The 27,846-nt window shown below is 63.8% G+C and overlaps 4 protein-coding genes across 6 annotated transcripts; 2 read left to right on the top strand and 2 right to left on the bottom strand.

Annotated features, from left to right (window-relative positions):
• Window positions 1–3,469: 3,469 nt before the first annotated feature.
• On the bottom strand, window positions 3,470–15,148 carry RRP12 (ribosomal RNA processing 12 homolog). Its single transcript, XM_076338870.1, has 34 exons — window positions 14,988–15,148; window positions 13,646–13,881; window positions 13,466–13,549; window positions 13,163–13,239; window positions 12,890–12,995; window positions 12,605–12,721; window positions 12,352–12,490; window positions 11,905–12,032; window positions 11,501–11,599; window positions 11,329–11,420; window positions 11,140–11,251; window positions 10,881–10,978; window positions 10,638–10,752; window positions 10,237–10,379; window positions 9,725–9,846; window positions 9,507–9,571; window positions 9,233–9,395; window positions 8,979–9,133; window positions 8,531–8,598; window positions 8,243–8,336; window positions 7,876–8,034; window positions 7,682–7,762; window positions 7,492–7,597; window positions 7,236–7,343; window positions 6,958–7,115; window positions 6,511–6,602; window positions 6,240–6,398; window positions 5,913–6,085; window positions 5,658–5,774; window positions 5,271–5,320; window positions 4,905–4,983; window positions 4,582–4,649; window positions 4,082–4,164; window positions 3,470–3,877 (listed from the first exon to the last, which is right to left on the bottom strand). The coding sequence occupies exons 1-34, from the start codon at window positions 15,124–15,126 to the stop codon at window positions 3,775–3,777; spliced, it is 3,888 nt and encodes a 1,295-aa protein (XP_076194985.1). The 5' UTR covers window positions 15,127–15,148; the 3' UTR covers window positions 3,470–3,774.
• A 465-nt stretch (window positions 15,149–15,613) lies between these two features.
• PGAM1 (phosphoglycerate mutase 1) lies at window positions 15,614–18,239 on the top strand. The gene is made up of 4 exons (XM_076338869.1): window positions 15,614–15,838; window positions 16,192–16,466; window positions 16,975–17,155; window positions 17,255–18,239. The coding sequence occupies exons 1-4, from the start codon at window positions 15,700–15,702 to the stop codon at window positions 17,422–17,424; spliced, it is 765 nt and encodes a 254-aa protein (XP_076194984.1). The 5' UTR covers window positions 15,614–15,699; the 3' UTR covers window positions 17,425–18,239.
• A 546-nt stretch (window positions 18,240–18,785) lies between these two features.
• EXOSC1 (exosome component 1) lies at window positions 18,786–21,279 on the bottom strand. Its single transcript, XM_076338108.1, has 8 exons — window positions 21,228–21,279; window positions 20,790–20,905; window positions 20,536–20,610; window positions 19,795–19,883; window positions 19,521–19,554; window positions 19,335–19,385; window positions 19,155–19,239; window positions 18,786–19,053 (listed from the first exon to the last, which is right to left on the bottom strand). Exons 1-8 carry the CDS (start codon window positions 21,256–21,258, stop codon window positions 18,947–18,949), a joined length of 588 nt encoding a protein of 195 aa, XP_076194223.1. The 5' UTR covers window positions 21,259–21,279; the 3' UTR covers window positions 18,786–18,946.
• Window positions 21,280–22,699: 1,420 nt separating this feature from the next.
• On the top strand, window positions 22,700–27,844 carry ZDHHC16 (zDHHC palmitoyltransferase 16). Of its 3 annotated transcripts, none has more exons than XM_076338868.1 (10): window positions 22,700–24,153; window positions 24,399–24,593; window positions 24,798–24,886; window positions 25,109–25,137; window positions 25,341–25,474; window positions 25,711–25,758; window positions 26,331–26,416; window positions 26,717–26,840; window positions 26,915–27,017; window positions 27,331–27,394. In XM_076338868.1, exons 1-9 carry the CDS (start codon window positions 23,917–23,919, stop codon window positions 26,987–26,989), a joined length of 1,017 nt encoding a protein of 338 aa, XP_076194983.1. In that variant the 5' UTR covers window positions 22,700–23,916; the 3' UTR covers window positions 26,990–27,017; window positions 27,331–27,394. The 3 variants fall into 3 exon arrangements, with proteins under 3 accessions (XP_076194983.1, XP_076194981.1, XP_076194982.1); XM_076338866.1 differs by having other exon boundaries at window positions 22,701–24,153; window positions 26,915–26,985; window positions 27,331–27,844; XM_076338867.1 differs by lacking the exon at window positions 25,711–25,758 and having other exon boundaries at window positions 22,701–24,153; window positions 26,915–26,985; window positions 27,331–27,844.
• Window positions 27,845–27,846: the final 2 nt, after the last annotated feature.

Raw genomic sequence — 27,846 nt, 5'->3', positions numbered from 1 at the left:
GCCCGTGCCGCGCGCGGCATGCTGGGAGTTGTAGGCCGGCGGTGGGCTCGGCGGGGCCTGCGGAGCCCCTCGGTCCGCGGGGAGACCCCTCAGGGCGGCAGAGCGGTGCCGCAGCGGGCCCGAGGCACGACGGCGGCCGGCCAGCCTGCCCCAGCCGTCCCCGGCGTCGGCTGCCCGTTAGCTGCAGCAGCAGCCAGGGAGCCGGCTGCATGCGGGGCCTGGCTGGCATGCTCCCACTGCTGGCGGAGGGCGAAGGGGGCAAGAGGGTGCGTGTGCCATTTTGGCTACGCTTGAGCATCCTTCACGTGGGAGGAGGGGGGAGAAGGGCTAACGCCCGCACGACCAGCACACGTGAGCCGCGGGCCTGCGCACAGCACCGGTACGGAGCTGTGGAAGTTCTTGCGGCGCTGTCTTTCAGTAGTCCTGTGCACACCTGACACCCCAAGCCTTAATATTCAATAGAAAAATAAAAGTTGCAGCCATTTTATTTCAAGGAAACTTTAAAAACGTGGCTTATGTGTAACCAACGCAGGGGGGTCTGCCTGAGCCTGCAGAGACCACACAAAGTGCTCCAAGAAGCACGAGTTACACCATAAACCCCAACTCACATCTCAGCTTGAATATTTTTTACTTTTGCTCACCATCAAGGAGAAATTACAGGAACAGAGACACAAGAAAAGCAGTTTTCTTTCTTTGTTTCCTATTTTTTTCCTTTGTGCGTGGAAGCACCTGCCTTGCCCCTAGCTGTCCCTGTGCCCCTGCAGTTTGCACAGAGCTTTCAGGTAGCAACCAAGAAAAGACAGACAACTTTTTAGAAACAGCAGGTGAAACTGTAGATCAGAGTGCTGAGGGGACTATGAATTAATCTGACATTTTTTTAATTGACTAGATTTCAGCTGGAGTGGTCCCTTGGCATTTTAAACCTCAACACTTAATTATCTTACTGCCAATCATTTTAGCATAAACAGCAAGGTTCCTCTTATACTGCTGCCCCCAGGAGCGTTTTCCCATCCCTGCGCCTTGGTGTGTGCCAAATCCTGACTTTGAACTGGGGAGACCCGGGAATGCCTGTGGGGAGCCCCAAAGGCGCTGCAGCGTGCTTGGAGGAGGTGGTGGTCCAGCTGGATGCTGCACAGGCACAGCCCCACGGGGCACATCTGCCCCTCTCAGCAGCATGCCACAGCGGACACAACCCAGGCAGGTAGCTTCTAGGGTAAGGAAACAATGATGTTTTCCTTCTCCTCCTGATTTTAAGCCTTAAAACTCAATGTGGGCATCTGCAACTGTCCCAGCCAGTCCAGGGGCCACCCAGACAGCGCTGGGGGGAGCTGGTTAGTCCTGTCAGCCTCTCCTCAAGCGTTACCTAGTACGCCTGCAGCCCACAACTCAGAGACCTCCCGCTTTGCAGCTGGTATCTGCAAGGCTAAGAGCCCTTTGTGACAATTTCCTGCACAAGCATATCTGAACACAGGTACACTCAGCGTCGGCTGTAGCCTGCGGAAAGGAGGTGGATGGTTTAATGGCGTGCTGGGCAAAAAAATAGCCTCCAGCCACCCCACAGCTTGAGCAACGAATGCCAAGCATCGCTTCAGGTCCTAGCCTTGCGCTTCTCTGCAGGTAACTGCAAAATATTTGTGGCTGGCATCTGCAGGAGGCAGGACCCCACATCACCCTCACCCTGCCCCATAGCAGAGCTGTGCTCAGCCTCCTGCGGGCCCCCCCAGACGCAGCTCTGCTCCCTGCCAGGGACAGCTGCTGGTGGGCAGCGGGCTTGACTCACAGCCAGCCTCCCCGGGCAGGATGACGTCTCCTCTCCACGGGTTGCTATTGCGTTACATGATTAATTAGCTGATTAACAAGATGTTGCTGCGGAAGAATCTGTTCTCTGGACACCAGCTCAGGGGAACACCATCCCCTGTGCTAATGAAACTCTTCTGTTCCACACAGGCATGCACTAATTTAAGCAACAACATGCAAATGAAGAACAATACAGTGAGTAATCTGGAGCTTTTGAACTAATTAGCTACAGCCTTCTCCAGGCCCTGTCTCCAAGGAGAGAAAGCAGAAAGACAGATAGCTCTGGTGGGCCCGGAGCCGCATGTTACAGGTGTTGGGGGCTTGGAAGGTGACTGCTGCCTGTCTCCCCCTGTACTGCCCCTCAGGGGAGGGAGGGCATCAGGCCAAGGCTGCAGGCAGCGGAGGAAGATGGATGTAGCTCCTGCTGACTGAACATGGTCAGGAGGTGCTGCTGGAGATGCCTGTTCTGTAAGCCAGGCTGTGGGCTCCCTTCTGGCAGGATTAGAGCAGCAGCACCTCAACATGGCCCTGGGGCTCAAGGGTCCAAGTGAGAGCCCTAGGTGGGGAAGCAGGAAGGGGACAGTGCCCCTGACAAGGCAGGACCAATACAAGTACAAGAGCTCCTCCTGCACCCCCAGGCTTTTAAAAGGATCTTAGAAAAAGAAAAAAAAAAAAAGCACGAGCGTGCCACAAAACTGGATTTGCAGCCTCCAGAAAGAAGCCTGCAGCAAGAGGCTGAACAAGCACAATCCCTTTAGCTTATTAGGAGGCTGAGAAGCGTTGCAGTTCCAGCATGTAAGCTACCACGGTAGGAAATGACAAAGGACTAAAAGCTTTTTAATACAGAAGAGGAAGGGAAAGCCAGCTACGTTCACAAATACGTGTTCTTTGCAGTGTGAGCAATGGGACCTGTATCCATACCCTCAGCTCCATTCTCTTCAGCAAGCTTTGGCCAAACACCATCTTTTGGGCTCAGTGCAGAAGTAACTGGGCAAAAACAGATGCTCAGGCCAACCTGAGATGGCTGGGCAGCTAAAAGGTCGAGGATTATTTGTGCTGCTCAGGCCTAGCTGGCAGGAGGTGGTCAGAGGCTTTTCTCAGCTCTCAGGGGTAAGGAAAAGGGCAAGACACGGAGGTTTGCAGTAGCAGTTTTCCAGCCAATTTGAAGAAATTTGCAGCTAACTGTTCTGCCCTGCAACCAGGCATGGCTGATACGAGAAAAGCAAGAGGCAAGACCGAAAACAGTGGCAGCCAAATGGCAGACACTCGCCCCATGGCACAGATCCCCAGGCTGAAACCCTGTTCATCCAGGAGAAGATTCTTCCAAGAAGGAGTTTGTATAAGGAAGTTGGTTGTAGCAAAAGACTTTTTACCATCTCTGGCTTCTCTCTTTGGCCAACCCCACAACTCAGTCCTACGGCATGTCTGCCAGGAGAGCACAGACACAGGCAGTGCCTCGCTGCTCTGTACTGCAGTGTTGCTCCTGGCAGCCCCCAAACAAGCTCCACGCAGGGGAGAGGGCTCCGGCCCCAGATCCCAGGCTGATGCAGGCGTGAGCCCTGTGGGGCACAGTACTGCAGCGACAGAAGGACCTGCTGCACCGGGGCAGCAGGCAGAGCACGGGGGACACGGTGCGTACAGCTCTTAAGGAAAGCAGAGGAGGAATCTGGGCTGGGTAGGAACAGTGGGTATTTATCAATATAGAGAATTCATTACATGTTACTCGCTCTCACACACACACACGTATACCCCTGCATCAGGCACCCAGCACCTTCCTCCAGGCACGGGAGGGCAGGGCTTGGGCCAAGAGTCTGTAATACGACGGGGTGGCTTCCCAGTGAGTCTCAAACAGATGCAGGCCATCTCCTGCAGAGGAATCCCCCCTGCTCCACTCATGAAGCCCCTGTCCCCCGGTGCCCAGCGGCCACAGGGTGTTGTCCATCCTTGGGCAGGTGCAGGCAGAGCACCTGAGGCTCCTCAGGGGCGCTGGGCCTTCTGACGGTTCCTGCGGCCGGCTTTGGCCCCGCGCTGGGCACCCTTCATCAGGCCCTTGAACTGTCCCTGCATTTTTGCCCGCTTCCTGGAGGGAGGTAGGAGCAGGAGGCTGGGTTAGCGTGGGCACTGGGCACAGCCGATGCACAGGGATGCTCCAAGCTCCGCAAGGAGCGGTGCAGAGGTTGGCAGGGACTTCCCAGACCCACAAAAATCCGTAACAACAAAACCCAGGATCAAACCTGTGTTTTGGCCCCGTTCTCCACCCTGTGCCCTTCCCGGCTAGTCTCACCTTCTGTTGAGTCTAGCTCTGTTCAGGGGGATGTAGGCGTAGGGGTCGAGCTGGCCCTTCTTCTTCACGTCGCCTTTGCCTTTCTGTGGGAGATAAGTGACGTAGGAGAAGATGCAGCACCAGGGGAGATGCATGTGTCCTGTTCTGGTGCAACCCTGGCACCCGGCCACCCCAAAGACTATGTTGTAGCAGGGTGCCAGCTGAGCACATGGTCCTTGGAGCTGATTTCCCACCCAGATGATGCTACAGACACCTGCTCTGAGCAGTGAGCAGCAACTGGCCACAGCAAGGGCGGGACCAGGACTCCAAGATGGGCTGGAAATGTTCACAAGTACTGAGTGTTTGGCAGCTCCTCTTGGAGCAGACATTTACCCCCCCAGCCTTAGCACTGCTGGACCAGACCCTCAGCAAACACCCGGTGCTTCCTGCCCCCCAGGCCAGCAGCAGTCCTGCCCCAGGCATCTCCCCACCCAAACCCTGCAACCCCCCAGGTCCCTCACCTTGGATCTGTACTCTGCACCGAAGGCTGGCTCCTTGTCCAGCTGCCGGTGGATCCCAGAGCCTCCAGCTGGAAAACAGGGAATGTCTGTTGAAAAGGGGTCCCGGGGCTCCCCCTTCCCATTTCCTATGCTAGAATGCACCAGGGCTGGGGAAGCTGTTCCTGTTTTTCCCTCCAGTTCTTGGGTGGAGGACAGCAGAGAAGGGTGACCATTTTCCATGAGCAAAGATCTCTGCTCCAGCTGCCCTGGAGCCGCCCAGTAAGATGGGTATGTGGTTCTGGCTCCCCGGGGAGCCCCAGACCAGGCACAGGCAAAGGACTTACCTCTGTACTGAGGGTAGGTCCCGGCCTCGCGTTCCTCATCATCTGGCTCCTCTCTGAACCGACGCTTCTGGCTTTTTTTCTGCAGAAGAAGGCAGCAGGGACCCTGCAGCTGGCTTGTCCTTACAGTTCTGCCCTCCCATGGACCCCTAACCTCCTGCTTCCTCCCATGGGGGCCCAGAGACCTTCCAGACTGCCTGCGCACGTCCCCTGCCCCAGCCAGCCTCCCGCACCCCTCCAAGCAGCTGGCGCATGCCCAGTGTCCCCACTGGCTTCTTGGGTAGAGCTGCAGCTGCCACGGCACAGACAGGGGTTTGGCACAGCCGAGTTCCCCCAGCATCTCCTCAGGACCATGAGCCCTGTACTCACACTGCGGAGACCCACGTCTTGCAGCACATCTGCCATCTCCTCGTCTGCTCCTACAGCACAGGACAAGAGGGTCAGTGCAGGATGCAGGTGCAGGAGAGTCCCTGTACTGTGCCAGCCCCCAGAGCGGGCTGCAGGAGCAAGATGCCCCTGCCAAACTGGCACTGGTGGCCATGTCACCTTCCAGCCCCCTCCTGGTGATGGAGGGGGGTGCCTCCTCTGGGTGGCAGTGGCCCAGAAGAGAGCCACTGGGTGTGACACAAAGCCACACCAATCCCTGCCGCTTCCACCCACATCCCTCCCCAAGCTCCCACACACAGGTGGCAGGAAGAAAACCATTCGGAGTACCAGAGCAAGTCTAGTGTGGGCCCCCACCAGCCCAGGCAGTACCTTTGGCTTCATCATCGTCCACCTCCTCCTCCTCTTCATGGATGATCAGGCGCCCATCCTCAGACACCTGGAAGTCGTGGCTCACTCCTCTGGACCGCTTGGGGCCTGGCTTGGTGGCTGCTCACAGAGAGGTGGGTCAGGGCCTGGGGAAGGACCCACTCCCGGGGGCAGTCGTACCCCCAGAGCCCCTGTGCATCACACCAGCTCCCGCCCCATCCATCCCACCCCGGCCACATCTGAAGCTCTGCTCCTCACCCAGCACCCGCTGGGACACGTTGGGGTCCAGGAAGTTGAGGGGCTCATCCTCTTCCCCTTCCTTCAGCCAGGCCTGGCCCTTCTGCCGTGCTTGCTTCCTCCACTCCTTGCTCTGCTGCCGTTCCTCCTCCTCTTCCTCCTCGTCCTCCGAGTCAGCCAGGATCTCCTCCATGCTGGTCAAAAGGCAGAGAGGATGATGGAAATGGAGTAAAGCCCAGGTGTGCAGACCCCCACCTGCCCCACAGCACACAGCAACCCCAGTGCTGGAGATGTCCCCATCCCCAGATCTGACAGGGCTGCTCCTTCTTCACCCCGGCCCATCTTTACCTGTCTCCTCTGGGCTGTGCTGGTGGTGCCTCCTCTTCATCCGTATCTGCAGCCGCCTGCCTCAGTGCTCGCTGCTTGCGGCTCCGGGCTTCCGCCTTGCGGATGTTCACCAGCACCTTGTGGTACTCGGCTGGCAGCAGCCCTTTCACCAGCTCGAAGCTGAGGAGCACACAGAGAGCGGTCAGTGCCCACCTCCTCCCACACCGCTTCCCAGGGAGCCCCCTCATTGCCCCAGCACAGCTCCAGCGCGACCCAGGAACCCCCGGCTCACCCGAACTTGCGGATGAACTTGGTGAAGAGGTTTCGCAGCTTCATACGGAAGTGGCGTCTCATGTCATCTGAAAGGTTCCCCACGGCCTCCAGCTGCCAGGACAGAGACCCTCAAGACCAAAGCATCCCTGCCCTGGGCACCCAGCCTCCCACCCTTCCCCTGCACGGCCACCTTGCTCACCCTGCTGCCGTGTCCCCACGCCCAGCCCACGTAGGGCCAGGGGGAGGTCTCCCTGCTTGGCAGGGCTGGTTCACGGGGGTTCTCTGGCAGGTCCATGCCAGCATTCAGGAGAGGAACCTCCTCACTGCCTGCCCAGCCACCGAGACCAAGGTTGTGCCCCTGGCTCCCGGGCAGAAGCAGGGTGCAGCTGGAGATGCCCCCAGTTGCCCAAGGCAGCCCCAGCTCTGCCACGTCACCCTCCTCAGGGCACCCTGCGCGAGATCTCACCATCGCCTGGACATGCTTGGCCAGCACCTTGGTGTCCACCAGCAGCAGTGTGACCTTGAGGAAGCCCAGGGCTGCCTTCACCACGTCCCGCGTGCGGGAGGCCAGCAGCAGGCAGATGTTCTGCAGGAGCTGCTCCACCACGCTCAGCTCCAGGTGATCTGCAACCGTGGCAGGGCTCAGCCACAGCCGGCCTCCTCCCAGCACCCACCTTCACTGGAGGGTGCTGCCTCATCCCCCTGTGCTGCCCCCAGCCCCCCAGCCCTCCTGCTCCCGCTTGCCTTTGAACTCGAAGAACAGGCGGGTCAGCGCCAGCACCGTGCAGCTGATCATGGTGACCGAGCCCGTGAGTCCCGCATAGACCAGGAGCAGGAACCGCTGCATGGCCTCTGCAGGAGGGGAATGATTCAGGCCCCCACTCGCCCCCTGCCCAGCAGCATCTCTGGCCCATTTCAGAGGGGTGCCAGGCATGGGTCTGATCCCCCTGGGGCCGGAGCGGCCGTGGGGCTGGGCTGAGTAAGCGGAGCAGGAGCTCACCCTGGGGGGTAGGCCCGAAGCGGATGAAGGCATGCCCCATCTCCACGAGCAGCACGAAGGCGTTCTTGCGGGCCCCCACTGACACCTCCTTGGTGCAGAGGATGACCTGGAGGCACACGGGCACGTCACAACCCTGCTGTCCCCCCCCCCGAGCCAGAATCAGCTGGGTCCCCCCGGGTACCACGCACACCTCTGGGACCAGGGCGGTGATGAAGGGCTCGTGCTCCGCGGAGAGCTGCTTCACGATGTGGCACAGGCACTTCAGCCGGGGCTGGGGAAAGAAACAGCCCAGCGCTGGTACACCCAGGGACGCACACTTGGCTGTCCCTGCCTTGTCCCCTCCTGGCAGGGGCTGAGCTCGGCCGCTGCTGCCCTTGCTCTCACCCTCTTGGCCGGTGATGCCGCGCTCTTGAGCGAGTCCAGCAGCGCTGCCTGCAGATCCTGCAGGTGGGAGCGGACAAAGGCCTGGCAGGGGGCATGGGGAGCAGCACACACCTCCTCCAGCACGCGGTACGCCTTCTTCTGCATGCTGCGTTCCTTACTCTGCAGGGACAGACAACATGCCCCCACCATCAGGGCAGCCCCTCGCCACAGTGTCTGAAGGGACCCCCGCAGCGCCCCCCCGCCACCCAGCAGAGACCTGTCCCCTACAGCAGCTGCTCAGCCCCCCAGAGCGCAGGTCCAAGCTGGCAGCAAGCAGAAGGTGCCCCTCTGTACCCCCTGTGCCTGTTGGGGCTGGGAGCCGACTCACCTGGAGGGAAGGCTGGATGGTGTGGTACAGGGAGCCCAGGGACTGCTCATCAGCGTAGGGTGCCATTGCCACCACCAGGTCCAGGATGGAGAGTCTGCAGCAGAGAAGGACATGCAGGTGGGTAACTGCAGCATCACTAACACTGCCCGACCAAGCTGGGACTCCGGCTGTGAGTCTCATCAGATGCATGAGTGACACATCCCACATGGGACAGTACGAGGGCCCTAGCGCTGCTCACCAGGAGGAAACTGGCAGCTTTACCCATTAGCACCAGCCCCTGGGTGTTACCTGGTGAACTCGGAACTCTCAGGACTGGTCAGCTTCTCACTGGCTTTCTGCAGGAACCCGCACACCATCTGCAGGGCAGGCACACGGAGCAGGATCAGAACTGACCGAAGGGAGCGCTTTTTCAGGAGTTTGCAATCCACCTGGCAAACGCCTTGCCACAGGACTTTGTGGAGACCAGAAGCACCAGCGGGTCTAAAAAGAGCTGGGCAAATTCCCAAAGGGCTTGTGCACGATGCGCCAGGTATGGCTGCAAGCTTGGGAAATCCCAGACCGCTGGCTGGGAAGGGCTCCCTCCCCATGAGGGCAGGGAAGGGCTGCTCTCTGCCCAGCTTCTTTCTTCTTGTCCTCTCCAGTCAGGCACCCACCACAGCCCCATCAAACTGGGTCCAGCTGGGAGATGCTGGCCTGAGACAACACAGCCTGCCCCACTGCCCCAGGCTCCCCTCACCTGGGGGTCGGTGATGGTCAGGTAAGCACGGACAGTGTCCAGCACAGAGCGGCGCTGAGCACTGCTGCCTCCATCCTCCTCGGGCTGGCTGTACACGTTGAACAGGATGGGCAAGAAATTTTTGGCAAAGCGACCCACTTCTGCCTGCTCCGCATCTAGGGAGAGGATGACAAAGGGGTACGGATCAGCATCTCCCCTCTCCAGGTCACCGCAGGGGACAGGGACCCACCACGAGAGTCTGCCTCCCCCGCAACCTGTCTCGCATCCTTTGTGGATGAGGGTGCGCAAGGCCTGGCACACAGTGGGGCGCAAGTCTGGGCGCTCGCTGATGGCCATGCCCAGGGTGCGGGCCAGCCCCTTGAAGGCCCCCAGCAGGTCCGTGGGGTGGGTGCAGAAGCCGGGCAGCAGAGTCCAAACCTGGAAGGCAAAGGGAGAGGTGGGAGGCCAGCACCCTTCTCCCAAGTCACCGCTCCCCAGCCTGGCACCGCAGATACGCCACGGCAGGGCTCCCCAAGCGCTCCTTGTTACCTGCCACTGCAGCGTGTCGTAGATCTTGGCCTCCACGCTTTTCCCAGCCTGGGTAAACTCCAGGGCTGCAGGAGAGAAGGGGAGATGAGCAGAGCAGCAGAGGTGGCAAAGCCCCACTCCACCCCAGGGGAGGGAAGAGAGGTCCCACGGAGCACCCTGGGGCTCCCAGGAGCCCAGGACCGCACCCGCTGGGACCCCTGCCATGCCACCCTCCTCACCTCTGCTTTTCAGGGTGGCCGCCAAGGGCAAGAAGTAGCTGGTGAAGAAGCCGAGCCGCGCGCCCTGCACATAGTCCCGCAGCACCGGCAGGAGCCAGCTGCGGGGGAAATCCAGCGTCTCCCTGGGGAGGGAAGGCATGGGTCAGGGGAGCGCAGGGCACTGCTGGCATCAGCTCTTGGGCACAGGGCATCTCCACCCAGCCCCAAAGCTGGAGACTGAACAGGAATGTAACAAACAGCTGCAAAATTGCCACCATCACGGACAGACTGGCAGCTGGTCATCTCCCAGTACGAGAACCAGGGGGGAAACGGAGAAAGTATGAGCCAAAGAGAAAAGGGATAGCACTCCGCTAAGGGTGCTGGAGGCACCGGTCATTTGCACTGGCTCATGGAGAGGTCAGAGAAGGTACAGATGAGAAAGGTGCAAGAAGAAAATGGTTTCTCAACTGGAGACCAGTGTCCTCCACTGCTGGGAGTGGGCGCAGGACCTGCTACCCCACGGCTGTACTCACTCCTTGCCATCAATCTCCAGGGGCACAGCTTCCAGCAGAACCTCGGGGCCCATGGCACTCACGGCAGCCCCCACCGCCTGGTCCACTTCAGCGGTGTAGGGGAAGTGTGGGGAGAGACGTAGGTCACACAGGGACCGGAGACACTGTGGGGACAGGGCAGGACAATCACAGAGGAGCCACTGAGGCAGGTCCGGCATGTGTCACTCACTATTCCTGCCCAGGGATGCCAGCTGCCCTGCATGTCCCCATGCTGGGTCCCAGAGCTGTGCAGACCCTGCCCATGCACAGGGCACTGGGACAGCCACGCTCCGCAGACGGAGAGGGCAACGCAGCCCAGGCAGCAGCATGGCCACTCTACCTGCCTCCACGGATCAGCCTGACACCCTCCCGGCCTGGCTCACCTTCCTCATGATGGGGTGGCACTGCTTCCCACATGTCTCAAAGAAGACCTCCAGCACCCGCAGCACCTCGTCCCACGCCGCATGGAAACGATATGTCAGGCCCTCCTCCACCGATCTGGGGAGGAGAGAGGAGACGGTCACACTGGCAGGGACCGACCCAGCACCAATCAGGGACTGGGCAGAGGCTGCTCGGAGCTCAGCCAGACCCACGGGGACAGCCTCTCCCACACCACCGCTCCTCACCTGAACATCTTGCACAGGTAGGCGGCAGGGGCTGGGGCAGATGCAGAGACGGTGCCCAGGTCATCCATATGAGGAGCGACACACTCGCTCAGGAGGGTCTGCAAGGACAAACAGGGAAAATAGGGCAGCAGTGGAGTGCAAAGCCCCTGCCCTGGCAGGCGCAAAGGGGCACACCACCCCCTGGCAAGCCCCAAACCCCCGGGCAGAGCCCCCCACGAGGACCAGGGCAGCCAAGCAGGGAGGCACCCGTGCACAGTACCTCCAGGGTCTGCGCCGCTGCCGCCACCACCTGGGAGTGCGGGGAGAGGAAGCAGTTCATGGCGGCTGAGAAGAGCCGGGGCAGGTGAGCCCAGCACAGATCCTTCTGCAGCCTGGAGAAGAGAGACCGGACAGGTGAGAGACCGACCCACCGCCTCTCCCCCTGCCCAGCCGTGGCCCCTACCCGCACCTGCCCAGGTTGATGTGCGCCCGCTCCATGGTGGACAGCCACGTCAGCAGTGGCTGCAGGTCACTCGTGCTGGGCACGTAGTCGTAGAGGGCCTGGGGAAGCAGAGGGTGGGTGGGTGAGTGCCGCGGCACTGCCAGCCCCGTCCCTCCCCGCACTGGTGCCCCACACTCACGGTGATGATTTGGGCGTTGAGCTCAGCCGGCAGGCAGGCCACGCTGGCCTGGGCGCTGAAGAGGCTGTGGAAGGCTTGCATGGCGCACGCCGTCACCAGCTGTGAAGGACATGGCATCAGGAGGGGGGGCTCCATGGCAAGCAGCACCACTTCACACCCTCCGCCCCCCTACCCCAAATAAGGCTCTGCCCGGGGAAGCCCAGCGCTGCTGCGACTGCGCCCTGTCTTCAGCCTCCCTCTTCCACAGCAGGCAGGCTAGCAAGACAAGCTGCTCCGGGCTCCTCCGCATTTGCATCCTGCATTTTCAGGCTCCCAGCTGGCAGCCGAGGGGGTTCGAGCCCTTCCAGGGCAGAGCCGAGAGGCAAAGGGGCTGCCCTCACCATCCCTGGCGTGGGGACACTTACCACGTGGCTGAGAGTCATGACTCGGAGCAAGGTCTCACAGCAGGTCTTCACCACGGCCGCGGGGAAGCAGGGCAGCAGGTCCCGCAGCAGGGCGAGGATGTGCAGGGTGGTGGTCGCCTCCTTGGTGCCTGTGGGAGCAGAGCAACATCTGAGCCCATGGCACCCCATGGCAAAGCCCTGCCCGAGGCAAAGCCCCCATGACAGAGCTGGGGCTGACCCATGGAGCTGGGGTGAACACCCCCCTGCCCCCCGACTTCTGGGAAGAACAGAGCAACAGACAGATGGCTGAGGACCCTCCAAAACACCTTAGGTGCCCCAGAGACATCTCACACCCTCCCCAGCAACCCAGGGTGCTGCACCCTCCCCTCTTCCATTCAAGCCTTTATTCTCCCATGGCCGCAGGGCCCCCACGCTCAGCTGCAGACCCCTCACTCCAGGGCTCCACACCTCCAGCTTTTTCGATCTCCTGCACACAGAACTTGGCAGTGGAGGGTGCTGCAGGGTGATGCTCAGGGGCCGCATCTCCAAACATGAACTCGCTGCCCCTCAGGACAGAGCACACGCCGTACTGCGCCGCTTTCCGCACCTGGGGGAAGGAGAGCCCAGGTGGGTAGAAGCCATGGACCCCGGGGGCACAGCCAGCCCCAGAAACGAGCCACAAAGGCAGCATCATCCCTTGCCAGGGGCACCGGGAGCTCACCTTGGGCTTGGTATGAACACAGAAGCTCAGCAAGCCGTGATAGACCTGGAGGGTGACAGGGTAGCTCCAGGCTGCCAAGTCCTGCTTCCGCAGCAGCGTGGCCAGGCAAGAGAGTACCTACGACAAGGGAGCAGCAGGGGCGTTAGCATCATCCCAGAGACACCTCCTCATTGCAACGGCCTCAGGCCGAGCACCCAGCACCACCCTACAGCAGCAGCCTCGACCCCAGCTCTCAGCAGACCCCCGGGCAGAGCTGGCACGGCTGGCTGCCTCTTGGCTACTCACCCATCGCAGGGCAGAGGTGGAGCTACTGCAGGCCTGCGAGGACACGATACCCATGAAGGCTTTTGAGGCATCTGAGAACTTTTTTATGAGCACGGGGCTTGGGACCCTGCCGGGAGAAGGGGGTGCGTCAGCGGTGCGAGGAGCAGGCAGCCGGCGGCAGTCTCACAGGGAACCGCATCCCCAGCCAGCCCTGGCTGGGTCATTTCCCCAGCACCAGCCCCTCTTCCACAATGGGGCCAGGTAACTCTCCCCACTCCTTTGCCAGCCGCTCACCGCTTTAGGACGAGGTTGAGCAGGTAGGCGACAGCAGCCAGCGACTCGGGGGACTCCACCGCCTCCAGCGTGGTCATCTGGGAACAGAGGAGGGGTGAGCAAGGGGAAGCCAGGGTTCGCACCAGGCCAGCCCTTCCCCATCCTCAAGCCTTGGGGAGAGGAGCAGAGAAACCAGGAGCAGCCCAACAGCAACTCTGCTGGAGAAGGATGTCCAGGCACAGCATGTTCCACCCCCCCCCAAGAGCGCACCCAGGCTGCCAACAGCAGCTCCCCTCGCACCTCCTCCCCACGATCATCACTCACCAGCGCGGCAAAGTACTCTGTCTCGCTCTCCTTGCCCCCCCGCGAGCGGATCACCTCCGTCACAGCCGCCAGCACGGCGCAGATCTACGAGCAGCAAGCGGAGCAGGTCAGCACTCTCAGCCTCACACCTGGGGGGGCCATCCCCACTGAACCCCCACCTAGCCCTGCTCCTCTCTGTACCTCTTTGTGAGCGGCAGAGTTGGACTCCCAGAAGCGCTGCACCTTGCTGAAGGTGACGTTGGTGCAGTCGCTCAGCCCACTCAGGAAGGTGCCAGAGGACCTCTCCGTGGCGGCCTCCCCAGCACTGTCCTCCTCCATACGGAGCTGAGCGCTGTCACTTGGCCGCTCCAAACGCAGGGACCCCGACTGCAGCTCATTGTGCAGCTTCACCGCATCCACCGTCAAGTTGCTTTTCTCTGCCAGGGTGAAGGGGTACGCTCAGAACTGCGAAGTCGCATCGCTCTGCCATTCAGCCCGAAACCCCCTATGCCCCCCCTCCTTCCCCTCCCAGCCAGACCAGCTTGGCTGGAGCTCATCTCCAGAACATGGGACATGGATGCTGCTTCCTCCTGATGGGAGGAAGCACAGTGATAACTGGAGAGAGCTCGTAATTCCTTTGAAAACAAACCAGGGCACAGTCCAGTCATCTCCTCTGACGGAGGAGAGCATCACGCCCTCACAAACTCATCCTTGGTGTACCAAGGCTTTGATGCCGAGGAGCTCCGTGTACTCTGCTCCATTTATCTTCTTCCGCCCGGAGCCCTGGCAACCAGACAGCCAAGGCGCAGGCTTCGCATCCCTCTAAGTCACAGACACCAGCTTGCAGCCAGCTGCAAGAGGACGGTGCGTGCTGCAAGAGGCGTTTCTTCATCGGCAGGAGAAAGATCTCCTTGGCCAACAGCAGCCAGGGCTGCGAAACTCCCTCCAGCCCCTCGCAGACGGCGATGCTCTGGAGTTTGTCTTCTCCATCGCACAGCCTTCTGAAGGAGAGTCTCTGTCGCATTCCCCTCCGTGCCAGACACTGCCGCAGCACTTACAGGCACGACCATGGGCTTTTGGGAGCCGAATCGCTCCTGCCGTGAGCCTGCCGTGAGCCTGCCGTGAGGTCACGCTGCTGGGACGGCACGGCACATATGCTGGCAGCTGCGGGCAGGGCCTCGCAGCGGGCCCCGGCGGGCTGACAGGCATTGCTGTAGGCCGTGCCCCGTTTCGCGTCCACAGGCCCGGTGTCACGGCAAAGGTAACGAGGACACGCTCGTTACGCCGCAGGGTCGGTTCTCCTCCCCGGTTTGCTGCCTCCGCCTCCCGGGGCTGCGGCTCGGGGGTCAGCGGCTCCGGGCCCTTCTGCCCCCGCCCCAGCTCTCGGGAGCCGGGGACCCAAAGGCTCGCCCCGCAGCCCCCCCGTGGCCCTGCAGCCCCCGCCGGGAAGGGCCGGGCGCAGGCAGAGAGCTGCCCGCACCGCGCCCCTGCCCGCACCGGGGGGGGGCCCTGCCCGCCTCCCTGCCCGCCTCCCTGCCCTCACCCGCGGGCCGGCTGCAGAAGCGGCTGCGGGCGGCCAGGCGGTGCTGGCGGGTCTCAGGGTTGCAGTCGCTGCTGTGGCCCTTCCGCCACCGCTTCAGCTTGGCGACGGCGCCCGAGCGGAGCCGCCCGCTCCGCGCCATGCTGGAACCGGCTCCACGTGCTGCCGCGCCACGCCCCCCTTCCCTCCCGCTTCCGGCGCCCGCCGCCATCTTGAGTGAGGGCACCGCTGCCCTCGGGGCTGGCCGCGCCCCAGCGGGGCGGGTGGGGAGCGGCGCCGGGGAAGCTAAGCGGGGTCGCGCCCGCTTGGGGCTTGGATGGGAGACCCCAGGGACAGCCGTCAGCAAGAGCGGCTGTCTGACATCCCCCTGCAGGGGGAGAAGGCACCGCCGGTGCCGCACCCGCATGGAACCGTTCACACCGAGCCCGCAGCCGGGTCGGTGCCCGGCGCGGGTGAGCAGCCACGACGGGATGCTGCGTGTGCATTACGGCGCGGTGACGTCACGGCCCTGAAGGTCGCGCCGCCCTTCGCGGCCGCGCCATGCGCTACGTGCGCCTCCGCCCGCCCGCTGCTTTGCGCCTGCGCGCCAGCCCCCCCCGCCCTTGCCGCGCGGGGAGAGGCGGGGCGGCGCCGGCAGCGTCAGTCGCGCGCGGCAGCAGCAGCGTGAGGAGAGAGCGCGCGCGCACCGACCTCCCCTCAGCTCCGCTCCTCCGCCATGGCCGCCTACCGCCTCGTCCTCGTCCGCCACGGCGAGAGCGCCTGGAACCTGGAGAACCGCTTCAGCGGTTGGTACGATGCCGATCTCAGCCCCGCCGGTCAGCAAGAGGCGCGGCGCGGCGGCGAGGCCCTCCGAGGTACCGGTGACCGGTAAAAGGGGGGGGGGAGGGGATGCGGCCTTAGTGCGGCCGCCTCGGGCCTAACGGGGGCGGTTTTGCGGCCTTCCGATGTCGGGGGGAGGGCCTCCGGTGCCGGGGGGGGGGGGGCACCAGTACCGAGGGGAGAGCCTCAGGTACCGAGGGGGGGGTTTGTTCTCCGGTACCGGTCGCGTCCCCGCCGCCGCCGGCCCGCCCCTTAGGGCGGGCCGGCGGCGGCGCGACCGGTACCGGCGCGGTGAGGCTGCCGCCCTTGGCGCCTTACCGGTTGCGTAAGGCCAGGCGCTCACTTCCCCGGTGTCCCCTTCCACCCCCCTTTCCCCGGTCTTTTCCAGATGCCGGCTACGAGTTCGACATTTGCTTCACCTCGGTACAGAAACGGGCCATCCGTACCCTCTGGACCGTCCTGGATGCCATCGATCAGATGTGGTTACCCGTTATCCGAACCTGGCGCCTGAACGAGAGGCATTACGGGGCCCTCACCGGTTTGAACAAGGCTGAGACGGCGGCGAAGCACGGCGAGGCGCAGGTGAAGATCTGGAGGCGCTCGTACGACATCCCTCCGCCTCCCATGCAGTCCGATCACCCCTTCTACAGCACCATCAGCAAGGTAAGACACATTGCTCTCTGTCCTCCTGGCCAGGAGGCTCCTAAAAGCCACCTTAGGTTCCTGTGACGTGGTCTGGCTTCCTCTGCAAGGTCTCCTCTGCCTCTGTTGCAGCAGCCAGGACTGTCATGCGTGGTGCCAGTTGGTGTCGGGCTGAGTTTGTCCCGCTCCCTCCCTGGGGAGTTGAAACCTTGGGCATTGTACGGACAGATTCAAAGCGGAGGGGATGATACCTCTGTTAATCATTAGTCCTGTGACCTGTGCATGGGTGTTTGCTCTGGTCTCTTTGCTCAGAGCAAGCGATGTGCGGCTTTCCCTAGGAGGGGCTCAGAGCCCTGACCCTGGCTGAGCGCAGCCTCAAACCTCAAAGGCAATTCCTTGCTTCCAGGCCTGGCTTTGCCTACATGTAGCAGGTCCCCAGGCAGAGAATTTGGGGGGGGGGGTGTGAAGGCCCTGCCGCTGCCTTCCCACACTGCGTTGGGCTGCTGCGTGAGCGTGGCCGTTCCCCCAGGACCGTCGCTATGCTGACCTGACAGAGGACCAGCTGCCAACGTGTGAGAGCCTGAAGGACACCATCGCCCGGGCTCTGCCTTTCTGGAATGAGGAAATCGTCCCGCAGATCAAAGAGGGAAAGCGAGTCCTTATTGCTGCCCATGGCAACAGCCTGCGTGGGATTGTCAAGCACCTGGAAGGTACGTCAGCCCTGCGGGGGTATCGCGGGGGTCTCCCCGCTTGCCCCGGCTGGCACTGTGCGAGCAGGGCCACAAGTGACGGTGCCTCTGTGTTCGCAGGCATGTCGGAAGAGGCCATCATGGAGCTGAACCTGCCCACCGGCATCCCTATCGTCTACGAGCTGGACAAGAACCTGAAACCCATCAAGCCCATGCAGTTCCTGGGGGATGAGGAGACGGTGCGCAAGGCCATGGAGGCCGTCGCTGCTCAGGGCAAGGTCAAGAAGTGAAGGCGGGCAGCAGGCTAGCACGTAGTAGAGCCCCCCGCCGTCCCCCACCCCTCTGTGCACACCCCCCACAGCCGTAGGAACTTGGAGCTGCGCAGCTCTCCAGGATTAGGCCCATTCCCTTGGGACCAGGCTCCCCTCTGCAGACAGCCTGGGGCTGCATGCATGGAGGTCTGGTTGTGAAGGGGAGCCCTGGCTCTGCCAGGCAGTGACCGCACACCTCTCCGCGCCCAGATCCCAGCCCTCGGGCCCTGTCTGCAGGGGGACGCGCCAAGCGATCCCTCGCCGTGCCAGGCTCCTCCTCTGCTTTGCTTCCCCGGCAGCTCTCGTCACCCGGTTACTGTAGTTTTGTTGCTTGATTTAGTCATCCCGGGAGCAGTGGGGCGAGCGCAGCGCAGGCAGCAACCAAGATGGGTACCCCATCCCCTCGTGGGTGTGTGGCACAAGGATCGGGATGCGTAGACACTGAAAGGGTTGTATTTTGGCGCATGTGGTACAGCACCCAAGGGTGGTACTCACGACTCTGGACCTAGCTCCCCCAGCCCCTGCTTTAACTTATTGCCTTTGGAGAAGGGCGAGGGAGGGAGCGGGTCGTCTGGAGGTCTGTGTCCACCACATACTTCCCCCAGCCGAAGCCCATCTTAGTCCTGCTGGTGCAGCAGGTGCCGTCGTGCCCCATCCCACGTCTGCATACGCGGCCCTATCGCTGTGGCCTCCCCCTCTGCCGGCGCCGCGAGCCTGGGCTTGCACGGGGTCAGTGTAACTGTCCGACCGTAGCAGCTGTCTTGTTCCAGTTCAATAAAGAGTAATGCGCAATAGCGAGGTGCCGGTGCTTTCCTCTGCCACGTGCTCCCGGGCGTGTGGGGCGGAAGGCGCGCCGGGCTCGGGGGAGCACAGCACGGCTCCGCAATCCCTGCCGGAGGGGGTGACGCCCTGCCGCTCGTGGTTTGCTGGCTCCGGGTGCGGCACGCCCTTGTCCCCAGGGGCAGGCAGGGCACGCGTGGCCGGAGGAGATGCGGTGCCCGGGGGTTGAGCGCAGCCGCAGCCCGTACTGGTTATCGGTGAGGGGCAGGGAGACAACCTGTTCTCCACGCTCCACACCGACGTGGGGAAACCAACCTGGCGAGGCGAGTGCCTGGAGCCAGCGCCGCCCAGCCGCAAACCGGAACTCTTGCCGTTCACCTCACTGCGGCAAAGCCGCTGGTTCTTCCCCTTCCCCGGCAGCGGGCTGGGAACACGTGCTTCCTCCCAGCTGCAGCGCTGGGGAAGCCGTCCCCACAACAGCTCCGCTACGGGAGCCAGACCAGCGGGCTGCAGGCAGCCCCGGCCGCCTCTCTGGGCCGTAACTGAGCAGAGCACGGAGCTCTCAGAAATTATTTATTATCCACAAATAGAAAATCCACCCCGCCAGCGAGGGCCTGGCTCACGCGCGGAGGCGGCTGGAGTCCAGGGGCTGCTCTGGCCCCGCAGACCCCAGGCCGGCAGCCCCTTGCCCCGCAGGGTCCCCCCACCCCCGTGGGGGCTGCTAGGTCTGCAGGAACTGGGGCTGCACGCGGGCCACCTTACGGAAGTCCTTGGTGTGCGTCCGCGGGCACTGCATCTCGCACCAGCTGATGGGCACCATCTGCACCCCTAGGGACACCACGTGTCAGGGGCTCCCCTTCCCGAAATTGCGTTCCTCCACATGGAAAGGGAGGCGGCCCCCTCAGGCGGGGGACGAGGCCTGTCCCTACCTGCCTCGCTGCGCGCCACCACCACGCCCAGCTCGTTCTCCGCCGTGCTCAGCAGGTAGTTGGACTGCGCGTCCCCCAGCGAGATCTGGTTCGACAGGGGTTAAGGGAAAGGCCTCCCCGAGGGGACTCGAGCAAACCCGCTGTGCCGGTGGGCCCTCCTGGTACGAGGGGAAAGGATACGACTTTGGCCAGGACTATGTCACCCGGGCGGAAGCTCTTGTACACTTCTACCTGCACAGCAGAGAGCAGGCAAAACCGCGCAGCGTGTCGGGGTGCTCGTCAGCGGCGGGACAAGCGCCCCCCACCAGCAGAAAGGAGGAGTGGGGGTGGCTGCAGTAGCAGAGTCACCGGCAGAGCCTCACTGACCTTATCTTTCTCCGTGGCTCGAATATCTTCTCTCCTGAAAAAGGAGACAGAGGGATCTGAGCGCTAGTGAGCGAAGGTGACTCTCCAGCCCGCGGCAGGAGCTGCCCCGGGCCCCCTGGGCGCTCGCCAGGACTTGCTGGACACCCGCCCGGTGCGCGGGGCAGAGCTCCTGCCAGGGCAGCTGGCTGTGCCGCCCAGAAAAGCCTCCCCCCCCCACCTTGAGGATGGGGCGCTTGGGCACCCCATCCCGCGGGGAACCCAGCCCTCTCCCTACCGTATGGTCCCCCGGAAGGCGGACTTCAGCGGCGTGGAGCCGACGTACAGGATGTGCACCTTGGCAAAGCGGGAGTTAATGCCGCAAACCTGCCCGGAGGAAAAGGGGAATCGGTGCCAGCACGGGCCTGCTCTCACCCCAGCGCGCCCCGCTCCAGGCAGGGAGAGGGCAGGGTGCAGGCAGGACAGGGCTGTATGCAGGGAGCTCGCGTCTCACTCGGCCCCCTCCTCCTCGTCACCAAAGAAGTGGCGGTGGAGGTGGGACACCCGCAGTCAGCCAGGCGAGGAAGATGATACTTGTGCGACTCAAGACACACGAATAAGGCCGAGACCTGCTGTGACCCCCGTCCCTCTCCCACCGTCAGGACCGTAAGGAAACCAATCCCCTGGTCTGTGCCACTCTTCCTCCAAGCTGCCCCAGGCACTGTCCTCCACGCACCCTGCCCCAGAAAGGGTTCCGGAAGGGAGAGCAAAGAAAAACCTCCCCTCAGCCCGCCTCGGCCTCGGGGCAGGGAGTATCAACAGGCAGGTGTCCCCCGCGCCAACATCTGGCTTCTTTGTGAGCGAGGGACCCAAGGGAGCCACTGGGCTGCCTCTGCCCCGCCGGGAGCCGTACAGAGGGCACTGACGAGCCCAGGGGCTCCTCATCCCACCCCATCCGCGCGCCGGAACAGAGGTCAGCGCGAGGCAGAGAGAGCAAAAGCTGTGCAGTCTGCCGTCGCAGCGCGCTCCGGCGCCCTACCTTGCACGTCACCACGGCCCCCACGTCGGGCAGGAGCTGGGACTCGGCGTCTCTCACCACCGACACGACGGGCGGCTGCAGGGCAGCGGACACGAGGGTTAGCTCGGGGCACGGCCGGCGCACAGGGTCACGCGGGACCGGCTTCGCAGCAGGCGCCAGCCGAGCCCAGTTCCCCGGCTGGGAAGGGGCTGCGCAGCCTCGGCGCCCGGCAGCCGGCTCCGGGGAAGGGCAGCGCCTGCCGCGGCCGCGCTCACCCCGCTGTCCTCGCTCCTCTTCTCCAGGCAGCCAGCCAGCGAGGAGAAGATGAAGCCGTGCCGGGTGTAAGTCCCGCTGCCAGCCGTCGCCTCCTCCGCGCTGCACAGCCGCTCGCCTAAGGGACGGGTGCTCGGGGGCCGTCGCTGCCAGGGGGCCGGCCGTCCTGGTCCCGCTCCGGGGGCCTCAGGCTCCGCACCGCCCCGGGCACGGTACCCGCTCCTGGCCGGCCCGATGCGGCGGGGCGGCCCCCGCCCCGGTCAGCCCTCTCCTGCGCCCCCCGGGGCAAACCCCCTCCGCACAGCCCCCTCCCGCGGCCCCTCGGCTCCAGGCCGCCCCCTCCCCTATCCCGGGCACCGGGGGGGCACCCACCCCCCCCCGCTGCAGGAGCCCCCTCTCCTGCCCCGGGCACCGCTCCCCCTCCCCGAGCCCGCACTCACCGGGGACACAATACCGGGCGGGAGGCGCCATGTTCGCTGCCGGGAGCGCGCCCGCAGAAAGCCCTCGCCCTATTGGTCCCCGGCGGCAAGGCCGCGCTGCAAGCGGCGCGGCTACTGGTTCTCCTCTATCCGGCACGGAGCGTGGGCACGCTGCCCGCTGGGAGTTGTAGTCCAGCGCCGGCAGACGGCGCTTCCCGGCATGCTCTGCGCGGCCGGCGCGCAGGCGCAGTGCGCGGGGCGGCGGGCGCTGCCCGTGGGGCCGTGAGGGCGGCGGGCCGCCGGGCATGGAGGCGGCGGGCGGCGGGGCGCGGGCGGCAGGTCGGCGGCGCCGGACGGGGCTGTTGCTGCGGGGTGTCACGGGCTTGGGAGGGGCCGTGGGCCTCCAGGGGGCTGGTGGTGCTGTGAGGCTGGGAGGCGGCGGGGGGGTGCTGTGGGCCTGGGCGGGCTGAGAGGAAATACAGGGGTGCTGTGGGGCTGGGAGGCAGTGGAGGTGTGTGCTGTGGGCCTGGAGAGGCTGAGGGTGTTGTGGGGCAGGAGGTGCTGTAGGCCTGGCAGGCAGCGGGTGGCGTGCTGTCGCCCTGGGGGTGCTATGGGGTTGGGAGGCAATGCGGGGGATGCTGTGGGCCTGGAGGGGCCGGGGGTGCGCGGGGCAGGGTATCCCGGGTGTTACGGGTCTGGATGCAGTGGGGCTGAGGGCTTTTTGCTGTTGGTATGGGCAGCCTTTGCGTGATGGGGCTGGGTGCCAGAGGGCGTCTTGGTGCCGCGGGGCTGGGTGCTACTGAACTGGGGGAGCTGGGCATTGTGGAGGAGGGTGCCATGGAACTGGGGCTGGGCAGCTGGACCCAGCAGGAGCAGGGCCCTGGCTGTTCCCCGGGGTAGGGCCAAATCTAAGGTTCCCCCCCCCCCCCCCCCCCCGGGGCTCTGATGTTGCCTGTGGTCTTGGCTGTGCTGGTGGTTGCTGTCCCACCCCTGTGGGCCCAACGCCCCACTGGGATGTGGGGAGGGCCGCGGGCAGGGTGAGGGCTGGAGCCCCAGTGCCTGACTGGGCCAGGGAGGGTGCATGGCTCTGCTGGAGCCTCATCCCTGTGGCTGTGCCACTGTCTGCAGGCAGGTGCCTGGGGACAGAGGGAGGTCCTGCCCTGGGGCAGGCTGGCTGCCTCCCCTGTGGGCTGCCCGCTCAGCAGCTGCCGGCTGTTGTAGGCAAGGAAACCTCTCTGAGGGGCAGGGAGGTGCTGTGTGTTTGGCGGGGAGGGCTGACCCCAAGACCTGCTGCTGGCTGCAGCGTTTTGTCTCTTACCACACTGAAAACACAGGGACAGGTGCCACCCAAAGGCTGCACAGCAGGAAGTTGTTGCTCCACTTCACACCTGATGTGTTTCAGAGGAAAGCTCTTGGCAGAGTGGGAAGGGGAAATGTGGGGGAAGGGGGTGGCGCTGGGGTTTGCATGTCCCACCTCTCCCTTACAAGGGTACAGGAAACCTGGGCGGGAGCCACGCCTGTGTCCTGGGGTGGGCTGGTGGGTCTGGTGTCCTCGTGTCCAGCTGCTCCCAGCCTTGGGGTCAGCCTCACGCGTGTCTGGCAGGGCAGAGGGGAGCCCCTGGCTCCTTTGGACAGCCCATCTGGATGCTGCAGCTCCTGCCCTTACCCTCCCTGCTGCTCCCTGAGGGCTGTGCAGCGGGCACGGCAGCAGAGGGAGCTGGTCCTGGCTGGACAGGCTCTGCAGCGTGGCACTGTCATCTGGCACCGTGCTGAGGCGAGCGCTTGGCCCAGGCTCAGAACGTGCCTTGGCAGGACCCCGGGGCAGCCTCGCTGCTTAATATTGATGGGCCCTGCCTGCATGGAGGCCTGGGGGCCCCAACCCTGCAGATCATTTTCACGGCTGCTGGGCCGGCTCGGGTTCCTCCTCGCTCCCAGCACGGCTCTCGGGTGGGATGAGGGGCTCAGCGGGCAGGGGAGCACTTCACAGCGTTGCCTCAGCCTGGGGCTGCTCCTTTGCCGGCACGTGGTGTTGTCCAAGGTGGATCCAGGCAAGGGAAAAGGGGAAAGCGTTGGGACTCTTGGAGTGGGGCTGTGATGTTGGGAAAGGTGCAGGTTGGCCTCTGCAGTTTGGTCCAGAGGTTGAGGTGAAGGGAAGTAGCATCCAGGCCCTGCTTTTTGGGGGTGAGGAGAGGGACTAGGGTAGGAGGCGTAATCCTGGCCTGGCTCCTCCGCATGCATCTTGTGCGGGCTCCCCCGTTCCCAAACCTATTGGGAAGGGCTGGACCTGGGATCGTCCCTGGAACTGGCCCAGCATCCTGCATGCTCGTGCCTTCTCTGGTTTCCTCTGAGTCAGACTCTTTGTGTCGCTCCCCCGGCCCCCTCCCTGCCAGGAAAGACGAGATGGAATCAGAGAGCATCTGAGCCCAGATGCCGAGGGGCCTGTGCCCCCTGCTCCACGCGGAGAGCTGTCCCAGCGACAGCGGTCCTGCAGCCTCCAGGAGTCTGGGCTCAGCTCCCCCTGCTCTGCATCCTTGTGCAGGGTGAAGGAGAGGCCCCTGCCCTGCTGTGCAGGCAGGCGTCCGGCAGAGTCAGCGCCGGGAGCTGCACGACCGGCGCGTCCGGGAGGGGAGACCCTTCCTGAGGGACAGCCAGGCAGCAGGGTGGCCTGCCCACGCCGAGCTCCTCTCCCCCCAGGCGTGGCGTGGCAGGGATGAGGAGCTGGCAGCGGATGTTTGTGGCGGTGATGCGCCTGCTCCTCAAGTGCCTGCGGCTGGGCCGGCGGCGGCGGTTTAAGCTGCTGCGGCAGGTGGAGCAGCTGTGGCACTACGGGAACCTCTGTCTCCGCTCCCTGCTCTACAACTCCTTCACCAACAGCGACGTGGTGCTGGACTCCCTCTTTGAGCCCATCTACTGGCTGGTGGACCACGTCACCCGGTGGTTCGGCGTGGTGAGTACCCTTGGCGTGGCGAGTACCCTCACCGGGCGGGGGGGCACCTAGCTCTGGGGGCTGGGGTGAGTGTCCTGATGGGGCAACTGAGTCTCAGGGCTGCCTGTGCTCTAGGTGTGAAGAGAGTGGGGACCTCAGCGTGTGGTTCAGATTGGTTTCCTGTGGCCATATCCTGCCTGTGCCTCTCCCCAGGCAGCGAGGGGCAGGCGCTGCCCACTCCGGTGACCCAGGCCCCTTTCCCTTAGGTGTTTGTGGCACTGGTGATCGGGTTGACGAGCTCCATCGTGGCCATCGTGTACATCTGCCTGCTGCCCCTCATCCTGCAGACCTACACGCCTGCCTGGATCTGCTGGCACCTCGCCTACGGACACTGGAACCTCATCATGATTGTCTTCCACTACTACATGGCCATCACCACCTCGCCCGGGCACCCACCGCAGGTGAGGCACCGACCAGCAGCGCAGCCTCTCCCAGCTGGGCACAGCTAAACCAGCCTGGTGGCGTCGTTGCAGGAGGCCTCCTCCAGATCGGGGCAGCTAGGCTGGGCAGTGCGGGGAGGGGAGGCGGGGGGGTCAGAGGGGAGGTGAGGAGCAGGGGACGGGTGCAGGGCTTGGGTGCACAAATCTCTTCTGACCTGTGCGCAGGCCAAGGACGATCTCAGTGGCGTCTCCATCTGCAGGAAATGCATTGCCCCCAAGCCGGCTCGCACCCACCACTGCAGCATCTGCAACAGGTAGGGCTCCCTCCCTCTGCCCACCACAGCACTTGGGGCAGCCTCCGGGACCCCTTTCCTTGCCCCCTGCCACACTGCAAGACCGGGGCCCCTTCCCCTCTGCTCTGCTGGCTTCTTGCCTCGTCTCTAGCACAGCATGCAGGGCTGGGGGGGCTGCCTGCCCCCTCCCAAATGCGGTGCTCGCACTGGCACTGACACTGGCGCTGCTCTCCTCCCTCCCAGGTGCGTGCTGAAGATGGACCACCACTGCCGTATCCTTCTGCAGTACTAACCCACGGCACCCTCCCGGGGGCAGCCGGCCCTGCTTCCCTGTTCTCTCCCTGCCCCGCTCCTCCCAAGTCAGCCAGCACGGGGAAGGGTGCTGAGGGCCGGGCCCAGAAGAACAGCCCTGGTCCCTGGGGTGGGTTTGGACCCATGGCCCGTCATGGTTACACACCTTTAACCCCAGAGGCAGCCTGGCTAAACAACTGCGTGGGACACTACAACCACCGCTACTTCTTCTCCTTCTGCCTGTTCATGACCATGGGCTGCATCTACTGCAGCGTCAGCGGCTGGGAGATGTTCCGGGATGCCTACGCAGCCATTGAGGTGAGCAGGCAGGCCCTGGCCCTGGCCCTGGTGTGCACCGAGGCTGCCTGGGCTCCCCCAGGCTGAGCTTGCAGAACAAGGCTGGGCCAGGCCTGGCCTTGTAGTGACTTTGCTTCCCCTCTTCCTCCTCCTGTGAGGCCTCCAGCTGCCCCAGTCCTGCGGGGGGGGGGGAGGTGAGGGCAAAGGGCCCCCTCCTCTGAGACATGTAACTGGTGCCCTGTTTTCCATCCCCCTAGAGAATGAAACTGCTTGAGAAGGAAAGACTGCAGGTGGCTGCCAACCAGGTGGGACATCCCTGCCCCCCAGCTGCTCCGGGCAGTGCAGAGCAGAGCTGCCCTGCAGGCTGGGTCTTGCTTGGGGCCCTGCTCTCAAGGGGCACCCCACAACCAGAACCAGCCCCTGTGCTGTGTCTCAGGCCGGGCAGCTCTGCTACGGACACTGCCTCCAGCAGCTTGGGGTCCACTTCCCTGTGCACCCAGCTTCCAGGAGCTTTAGCTGGTGGCAGCTGCTTGGCATGTGCTGCTCAGGCCCTGCTCTCCTGGGGAAGCTGCAGCAGTGCGTACACATCTCACCCTGAGCATCAGCTGTGGTGTGGTGCGGTGTCCTGACCACGGCTGCTCCCTGCCCCCTTACCTCCAGCCCACTGCTTCTCACCCGTGTGCCAGCTCTCAGGTGTCTGTCTGTCTCGTGGCTGTCTCAGGCTGCCTCCCCATCACCCTGGCTGTTGTGTTGGTTCCAGCCACAGTCCTTTCTAGCTGTCCAAGCTCTGCATCAGCGAGGGCGCAGCAGTCCCCCTGTCTGGCTTCAAGCTGTAAAGCAGCTTGGGTGATCCCGTCCCCCTCTGGTCCTTTTTCAGACATACTACCAGACCCCGCCACCCACCTTCTCCTTCCGCCAGCGAGCTTTCCACAAGAGCGTGGTCTACCTCTGGGTCCTGTGCAGGTAACGGGACCCAGGGGCTGGGAGCGAGGGGGCTGGGGGAAGTAGTGTGCAGCCCCCTGACCTGTGACATTGCTCACTCTCTACCTCCCTGGGGCTGGGCTGGCTTGCTCTAGCACAGACGTCCCAGCCCTGCCAGCTCTTGGGCCACAGAGGAGAGATTTTGGCTCTCTGTCATGGGGGATTAAACCAGCCCACCCACCTATGCAGCTGTGGGTGCAGGGAGGTAGCCTCAGCCCCCCACAGCTGTGGCGCCAGGGAAGGAAGGCCTGTGTGCAGCCTGCTGTCCATTGCTGTCCCCAGCTCGGTTGCATTGGCCCTGGGTGCCCTCACATTGTGGCACGCTGCCCTCATTACCCGTGGGGAAACCAGCATCGAGCGGCACATCAACAAGAAGGAGAGGCAGAGACTGCAGAAGAAAGGCAAGGTGAGCGCAGCCCGCGGAGCAGGAGGGCCGGCCAGGGCAGAGCCAGATGTGATGTGCGTCTCCCCGGCCTGCAGGTCTTCAGGAACCCCTACAGTTACGGTGGCTGGGATAACTGGAAGGTGTTCCTGGGCGTGGACGTGCCAAGGTGAAGCCCCGGGGAAGCCCCTGCCCAGAAAGGTGGTGGCTCAGCAGCGCGTGGGGGTGCTGGGACACTGGGGCTCTCCTTGGGTGGCTGGGGCAGAGCAGGACGGCGAGCGTCCCGTGCTCTGCGCTGCTTCGGGCTTTGCAAGGCATGGAGGACCCAGGCATCAGCTGCCTTGTGGCTCCTCAGCCCTGCCCGGTGGCAAGCTCTGGCCTACCTGGCAGCCCTTTGCCAAGAGAGCCCTGGCTGAGGAGCTCAGCCATTGTGGCAGCTCAGGGACATGGGCTCGCAGAGCTGAGAAGAGCGAGACTTCAGCTTTTTGCTGCGCCCTCTCTCCTCTCCCCACAGGCACTGGCTCACCCGCGTCCTGCTGCCCTCTCCTCACCTGCCCCACGGGACGGGCCTGAGCTGGGACCTGCCTCCCTGCGTGACTGAGCAGCGCACGCCGCTCCTGGCCATCTGAGGCCCGGGTGCTGCAGACGTCCCTCCTCGCAGGCAGGGGAGCGCACCGGGGACCCGCTCCGTCACCGCGGCTCACTTTGGCCCGAGCGCCTGGCAGAAGGTGGGTGCTGGTACGCACCCCTGACTGGAGCCAGAGCCATGGGAAACCGTTTGGACAGTGCCGGTGCCTGGACGCCCGCTCTCTCGGCTCCTTGGGGGCTGCAGGCAGCCCCGGGGGAAAGGCGGCAGAGCTGCCGCTCCCCGCTCTAGCTGAAGGTGCTGCCCTTGCTAGCACAGGTACAGGCCAGCACGTGGCCCAGCTCGGCTCTCCGGCAGGGCTGGGCGCAGAGGCTGGCACCCCTGCCCCCCAAGCACTCCCTAGGGAGCCTTTTTAAGACCATCCAATAAAGTTTTTTTTTAAGG

Source organism: Aptenodytes patagonicus, chromosome 5 (assembly GCF_965638725.1).
Source record: "Aptenodytes patagonicus chromosome 5, bAptPat1.pri.cur, whole genome shotgun sequence".
Lineage (NCBI taxonomy): Eukaryota > Metazoa > Chordata > Aves > Sphenisciformes > Spheniscidae > Aptenodytes > Aptenodytes patagonicus.
Note: the sequence above shows the minus strand (reverse complement) of the source record. Positions and strands in the feature narration are given on the sequence as shown.